The following is an 8,038-nucleotide window of genomic DNA, read 5'->3' as shown; positions in this document are numbered from 1 at the left end:
ATCAGCTTCTCACCCTTATCATCCAATTTCTTTCGAAGTTGGTCCGGTACATGACGATATGCAATCGATCAAAAAATGCGCAAATGATTCAAATTCGGTTTGAAACCATTCCAAGCCTCTTCCAGTGTGAGTTTCTCCAGCTTCTTAGTGGGACACCTATTCAACAAGTAGGTGGTTGTAGACACGGCCTCACCCCACAATTCCTTAGGCAAATTTTTCCCACAAAGCATACTACGCACCATGTTCATTATTGTACGATTTTTCCTCTCGGCAGCCCCGTTTTGTTGAGGTGTATACGGAGGCACCACCTCACGTACAATTCCCTCAAGATCACAAAACTTCCCAAACTCACTAGAGGTATACTCACCTTCACTATCCGTTTTGAGAATTTTGAGCTTCTGACCGCTTTGGCGCTCCACCATGGATTTGAAATTCTTGAAAACTCCAAATACCTCATCTTTTCTCTTGATAAGATATGTCCAAAGCTTCCTACTAAAATCGTCAATGAACGTAACAAAATATCGATTGCCACCATAAGTCTCTACTTGCATCAGTCCGCAAACGTCGGAACATACCACCTCAAGTAAGCCTTTGGTTCTTCGACCCGCATCTTTGCTAAACACATTCTTGTGTTGTTTAGCCTTCACACACTCCTCACACAATTCAGTTGGAATACTAATGTGTGGCAGCCCCGTTACCATTTCACTTTGTTGCAACTTTCTTAGATCCCTAAAATTAAGGTGACCAAGACGGTAATGCCATAACCACTCATCTCTACTTGCCGCGGTAGCTAAACAACGATGCTCCATAACCTTTAACTCAACCTTAAAGGTTTTATTAGTAGCCATCGGCGCTTTTAGAATCAACACACCATTTGAATCCAAAACGCGTAAAATCTTGTCCTCTAACCGAACTTTGTATCCTCTTTCAAGTAATTGGCCAATGCTTAAAAGATTACACTTAATTCCCGGTATATACAAGACATCTTTGATCCTTGAATATCCATAATTCCTCTTTCCTATTAAAACATCTCCTACCCCTTCGACGCTTAAAGTGGTGTCGTCGACAAATTAGACTTTACTTTTTGCCGCTTGATTGATTTGCACAAACCAATCTTTTCGACCCGTCATATGTGTTGAACAAACGGAATCCAAGTACCGCTCATCTCTCCCTTAGACTCCATCACGAACGGTAACCAATGCATTTTGATTCGAATGCATTTTCTCGCTATTTTCCGGAACGGTACAGCTGCTGTCCTGCAAACTGTTACTACTGTAGCTGCTGCCCGGAACATCCGTAATGCCATAACTCCCCTCCGTGATCATTACTATAAGTGTGTCCTCATCATCTACCTCTTCCCTAGCAACCTTGGCTTCATTATTGTGATTCTCATTCGATTTTCCACGACACGAATTTGCAAAGTGTCCAAACTTTCTGCACTTATAGCATTGCACCTTGCTCACATCACGCTTCTTGAAACCATTGCTATGACCACTATCCTTGGAGCTACTTTCACCCTTTTCACTCGTCGAATACTTTGAATTTTACGAATCGTTTGAACCAAAATTCTGAAAATTTGATTTACCTCTCGCCGCAAATTTTCCTTTCGACCTCTTATTCTTCTTATTAAAACGCACTTGCAAAGCAATCTCCGCTTTGGCTTTGTCGGCGCCTCTCTCATCCATCCTTTGTTCATGTGCCTCTAACGAACTTTGCAATTCATCCTTGCTCAAAGTTGTTAGATCCTTTGATTCTTCAATAGCCACAACTATGTTGTCGAAACGCGGCGTTAACGAACGCAATACTTTCGATACAACATTCTGCTCAAGAATCGTTTCCCCATAAGATTTGATTTGATTAATTAACCGGGTAATGCGTGTAATGTAGTCGTTGATCGTTTCTTTGTCTTCCATTTGTGTTAACTCGAATTGTCGCTTGTAAGTTTGTAACCTTATAACCTTCGCTTTGACGGCACCGTCATATGCTTTCTCCAAGATTTCCCATGCTTGCTTTGCCGATTCACAATCACCAACCTTCTCGAAATTGTCGTTATCAACACACGAATGAATCAAGAATAGGGCTTTGTAATCCTTCTTCTTCTCTTCTTTGTGTGTAGCTCTTTGAATGTCGGTAGCCTCTGCCCCTAATTGTGTAACTCCATTGATGACGATCTCAAACACCTCTTAATAACCAAACAAAACCCTCATTTGTTTTGCCCATTTATCATAGTTCTTCGAATCAAGAATCGGGAGATTGGTGGGAATTCGATCATTGGAAACGGTTGCCATTGTTGCAGCGGATAATGATCGATAACCAAGGCTCTTGATGCCAAATGTTAGAACATAAAACTTAAATTTGAAGGTTTGACAATGGTGGAAGAAAAGAAAATTGGGGAAGATGAAGTTGAGAGAGAATTAGAGAAAAGAGTAATATTGGATGAGTATAGATTTTGGCATTAATTTTGAATTGGAATATTACACAAGTATTTATACATTGAGAATAAAATGATACAACTAAAGTGACTCTAAAGAAATAAATTATATTAATTATTTGGAAGGGTAAAAACATAATTTAATTTCAATTAACAGAAGTGAAATCAGTTAGAAGTTTGAAGTTGTTAGAACCGTTTTCTGTTAGAGAGGTTATATCTATTAATGAGTAATGAGTTAGTTAATAAACTATTATGACTGGAAAATGCAGGTAACATGTTAACATGGATTTATGTGATGTGTTTTCTATGGATTACAAATGGTGACCTGCTAGTGCATGTAATGTTTTAAACTGCAGATTTGGTTAGTTGCTTGGAAAATGCAGATTGTGTGCAGTTTATGGAAGTGTCACTGCATTTTATTTGATGATGACCTGCTAGTGCAGGTTGTGTTAAGAGGTGTAACACCCCAAAATTTGCCATCCTCATTCATGCATTCATTTAGCATTTCATATTGCATTTCATCATGTCAATCAGAATTAGATCCAAAAAAATAAATAATAATAATAATAAAAAAATAAAAATAATAATAAAAAAATAAATAAAATATAATAGAAAAAACTTGGACTTGAACCTCTCTCATTTGAGCCCACAAAGCCATGAAAATCAGGTTATAAAAGAGGGAGATCAGACAGAAAAAGGAAGAGAAACAAAATACTCTGAGGTTTCCTTGAAGCAAAACCCTTGACAAAACCTGGAGAGAAACCTGACAGAGAACTCAGAGCAACCCCCAGGCAGCTCTGAAAAATTCAATCTGACTCACACACTTTCATCTCACGCAAACCCTAACATTGCCTTGCAAACCCAACCGTGCCATTTGATTTCAACCGGTCTCTCCCATCAGGTTTGCCTCATTCCCATGATTTTATGCTCTTAATTTGGATCATCTGAATGTATGAGGTATGATGGATGAATTTCATTATGTTTTTGCCCACGGGTTTAATTATGCATGAATGGGTGAAACCTATGCCTTGAATGTTTAATCACATGATTTCTGAAATGTATGCCACAGGGTTTGAGGTTTTTGAAACCATACTGTTATCCATGAAAAAAATGCTTATCGTGTTTCACTAACCCTTTTGTTGAGTTTTTGTGAGGGCTCACAGACTCTTGCAGAGATGGTTTGCGTGGTTTTCCCACTTTATTTGTGGGATACCCCCTGGAGGTTCATTCCGATTACCTGTACTGACTCACCTTTCTTTGATGGCATTAGCTTGGGAGATCCCTGGGTTTCTTACTCCTTTAATTGCTGTTACTTCGGATCTTTATCCATGTGGTACTTTTACCTCTTTTCCGCATTTTATCACTTTCTTAGCTGGAAGACCTCGATAGGAGGCATTTATTTTCTTTTGTTTATTTACTTCTGAGCCCCTTGTTGGCACATTTACTTTATACATGTTTGTTTTGTATGTGTTCGTATCCCTGCAGGTAGCGCGGTTCCTTCGTCAAGGACTGCCTTTTTGCCCTTGAGCATCCCAAACCCTAAAACCCAAAGCAACACGTTAACTCCTTCTACTACAAGCGAGTAAGTCTCCAAAGGTCGAGCATCCGGTAGATTGCGTAGTGACGTCGTTCGTCCAAAACCCAATCCATAACCCCATAGTTAGCCGAACTACGTTTTGCTCTGATTCTCAGGCCAAATGAGATACGTAGGCATAAGACGCGATGTCTTAGCGAGCACACATCCCCCCAACCCATAGGTCAGCCGAGCTACGAAGACTCTGATTCTCATATTCAGATGAGATACGTATGCAGTGGATGCGACATCCGCGCGAGTCATTTTCATTTAACCCTTTTTTTTGTAAACAGCACAAGATAAACTCACACCCTTTAGACAAGAACTACAAAAGTGGATCCCGTAGAGTACTACGGATGCGTAGGGGTGCTAATACCTTCCCTTCTCATAACCGACTCCCGAACCCAAGATTTGGTTGCGAGACCCCGTCTTGTCCTTTCCTTTTTCAGGTTTACTTCGAGCGTTTCCTTTCCCTCCTTTGGGACGAATAACGCACGGTGGCGACTCTTCTGTCATTTTCTTTCGCCGGTTGTTTTTTCGCGCACTATATTTTTCAGGTTGCTACAGCTGGCGACTCTGCTGGGGACACTAAGAAGTTGACCTCTTGCTGGTCCATCTTCCCTAAGCGAGTCCCTCCTAGCTTGTGTGATTTCTTGTTTATTGGGTGTTCATGCTTTTGTACCTTTATTTGCTTACCTGCTTGCATGCATCTGTTGTATCTGTTGGATCTGTTTGTTTGTTTGTTGGGATGGGGTGTTCTATGAGAGATAAGCCCATTACCCAGGCTTGAGTGTACACACAGGTTTTAGAGTGGATAATCATGAGGCTTGCATGGCGTGTTTCTACGTTAAGTCGTTCGTGAAGAACCACACCCAAACGAGGTTTCTTCTGGATATATTATGTCTTACGGGTGTTCCGTAACGGCAGGATGTTCCTCTAGAAATCGTCGACTCTGGTGACCATTTCCCGAGAACTCAGTCGAGGCCTCTCCTCCGAGACGTGATTATGTTAGCTCTGGTGGGCGCATTCTCGCTGCTCAATCCGAGGATCCCGAGACTGGGAACTTGCTATTAGGATGTCCTGTTGAGGGGAGTCAATGGAGGTCTTTTGTCCCGTAATAATACCAAACCTTCAGTGGTAAACGTATTATTCGCGACTGAAGGGCTGAAGCTGACGAACTTCTGTTCTTAGAACCTACCAGTGAGGGGCGGGCTAAATTCAGGAAACCTTAACCTCCAACCAACCCGGTTTTCTGGAGCAGAGTTTTGGTCTTGTATTATATTCCTCAGTGAATTTCTCTCCAGGCAGTGCAACCTGACAGATGTTCAAGCGGATCCATCAATTCTGATTGACATGCCTTTGCATTGCATAACATCATCTGCATATTTGCATCCAACATCTCATGCTTATTCATTTGCAGGGTATTCCCTTTCAAAATGGGGGTGCCTTAAAACTGAACAAGCAGTGCATCGCATACCATGCATATTAACCCTTGTTTCTTTTGCAGGTGTCACCGCAATGTCTAATGTTTGTTCCCTGTATCAGGAAGTTATTGGTCCCAAGCGAGTCCACAGGTACCCGACAAAGGAAAATCGTCCACAGCTAGCGATGGACCAAGTACAGAAAGAGCTGGCTGATATGCGTGAAAGGATGGATCAGTTCATGACATTGATGACTGGTATGGCAGAAGGCCAGGAAAAGCTGAGGGAATTGGTTGAGCAACCGAGACCCGATCCGGAGGTGGAGATACCAAATGCTGAGGGAAACCCTGGTAACCCTGGGAACGCTGATGACCCTGTGAACACTGGTAACGCGGGTAACGCAAATGCTGATGGAAACCCGGGTAATGTTGGCAACACAGGGAATGTTGGAAATGGTATTGGCGGAAGGTACAATGTGAATCAAGGAATTCGGATTAACAGGCGCCCCGTTACTGAAGATTATCAGTATGATCAATTTTCTTTGCACGACGAGGCCCTCGAGACCACTCGCCGTATGGATGAGCTTGCTGAGAAGCTCAAATCTTTGGAGTCTCAAAATTCGTTAGGCTTTGATGTCACAAATCTTGGTCTGGTTCAGGGAGTAAGGATTCCTCACAAGTTCAAACCCCCTACTTTTGAGAAATACAACGGGGCTTCTTGCCCACGCACTCATCTCCAATCTTATCTGGGAAGGTTGGGAGCTCACACGGAAGATGAAAAGCTGTGGATGTACTATTTTGAAGACAGTCTAACTGGAGCTTCTCGTGAATGGTATTCTCATTTGTCTCGTACTACCATCAAGAGTTGGAAAGACTTGGCAGAGGCTTTTGTCAAGCAATATCAATACAACTTGGACATGGCTCCAAATCGGACCTTGTTGCAAGGTATGTCTCAGACTGCCAAGGAAACCTTTAGAGAGTATGCTCAGCGTTGGAGACAGATTGCTGCATCCGTCCAACCCCATATGTCTGAAAGGGAGATGGTGGACATGTTCATGAACACTCTTCAAGGCAATTATATTGAGAGATTGGCTGCTTGCCCGTCAATCAGCTTTGCAGAGATAGTAATTGCTGGAGAAAGAATCGAGAGTCTGTTGAAGATGGGCAGAATTCAAGACAATAGTGCTTCCAACTCATCAGGTCCCAAGAGACCGTTTGCTGGTAACGGTCAGCAAAGAAAAGAAGGCGAGGCAAGCGTTGTGTATGCCGGCAGAGGCAGGGGTAGAGGACGCCCTAATTATTATCAAGATCAAGTGGCCGCAGTCACTATTCCAACACTTGTTCCTCAACTGCAGTATCATCCGCAACAGCAACCCAGGTACAACAATCAACAACAAGGAGGTAATCCGGGTCAGCAGAGACACTATCAACAACGTCTAAGGCAGACGGACCGGGTCATCGAGCCAATCCCAATGCCTTATTCAGTATTACTTCCCAAGCTGATTGACATGAATCTGGTTACGTTGAGAACTCTGGCCCCACCAATCGATCCCAATAATTTGCCTAGAGGTTATGATGTCAACGCCAGATGTGCTTTTCACTCCAACGCACCTGGCCATACTACAGATAATTGCAAGGCTCTCTAGTTAAAGGTACAAGATTTGAGAGATGCCCAGGCTATCAATTTTGCTCTGGTGCCTAATGTTATCCAGAACCCGATGCCGGCTCACGGCGGGCAGAGGATTAATGCTGTTGATAGTGGGGAAACTTTGAATTTGGTTTCTGATGTGACTAAGGTGAAGACTTCGCTATCGGTGGTTAAAGACCGAATTCTGAAAGGACAGATTTTCCCGGGCTGTGGGGAAGAATGCATAAATTGTCAAGCTGCCGAAAACGGATGTGACAGTTTGAGAAGGGGTATTCAGCAACTGATATATGAAGGTTGTCTTCAGTTTGATCAGGCCCGTCCAGTGAAGAATGATGTATCGACGGTGACGTTTTATTTCACTCCTGAAGAAATATATGTTCCCGAGAGACTCGCTCCGACAACAATATATTTCCCAGAAAGTACAGAACCAACAGCGGTGAACATCGAAAGTTCAGCACCAGTTGCAATTTACTCTGACAGCCCTCAACCGACTTTGGTTGGTCCGATCACCATCACAATACCAGGACCCGTTCCGTATGAGAAAGACAGTGCTATCCCGTGGCACTATGGGGCTGATATCTACTGCCAGGGGCAGAAAGTTAACGAAGAAGACATTGACATTGGTAGCTCCGCTGTAGACAATGTTGGAGGGGTTGGTGGCTTCACTCGCAGTGGACGCCTATTTGCACCATCAACATTACGCGCGAATACTGAAGCCGAGGCAGCTGCCAAGGCTAAAGGGAAACAGATGGCCGCCGAAGAGGTTACTACTGAGGAATATCCTCCTAAGACCAAATTCGAGAAGGAAGTGGATGAGTTTATGAGGATTATCAAGAAAAGTGACTACAAGGTAGTCGACCAGCTAAATTAGACACCCTCAAAGATCTCCATTCTCTCACTATTGCTGTGCTCTGAGGCGCATAGAGCAACCTTGTTGAAAGTACTGAATATGGCCTATGTTCCACC

The 8,038-nt window shown here is 43.0% G+C and overlaps 1 protein-coding gene across 1 annotated transcript; it reads right to left on the bottom strand.

The window, feature by feature from the left end:
• Window positions 1-1,172: 1,172 nt before the first annotated feature.
• LOC127079600 (uncharacterized) lies at window positions 1,173-2,288 on the bottom strand. The gene is made up of 3 exons (XM_051019980.1): window positions 2,192-2,288; window positions 1,638-2,143; window positions 1,173-1,535 (listed from the first exon to the last, which is right to left on the bottom strand). Exons 1-3 carry the CDS (start codon window positions 2,286-2,288, stop codon window positions 1,173-1,175), a joined length of 966 nt encoding a protein of 321 aa, XP_050875937.1.
• Between the last annotated feature and the right edge of the window lie 5,750 nt (window positions 2,289-8,038).

The sequence above is a fragment of the Lathyrus oleraceus genome, chromosome 5, assembly GCF_024323335.1.
Source record: "Lathyrus oleraceus cultivar Zhongwan6 chromosome 5, CAAS_Psat_ZW6_1.0, whole genome shotgun sequence".
Lineage (NCBI taxonomy): Eukaryota > Viridiplantae > Streptophyta > Magnoliopsida > Fabales > Fabaceae > Lathyrus > Lathyrus oleraceus.
This window is presented reverse-complemented; position numbering and strand designations above follow the sequence as displayed.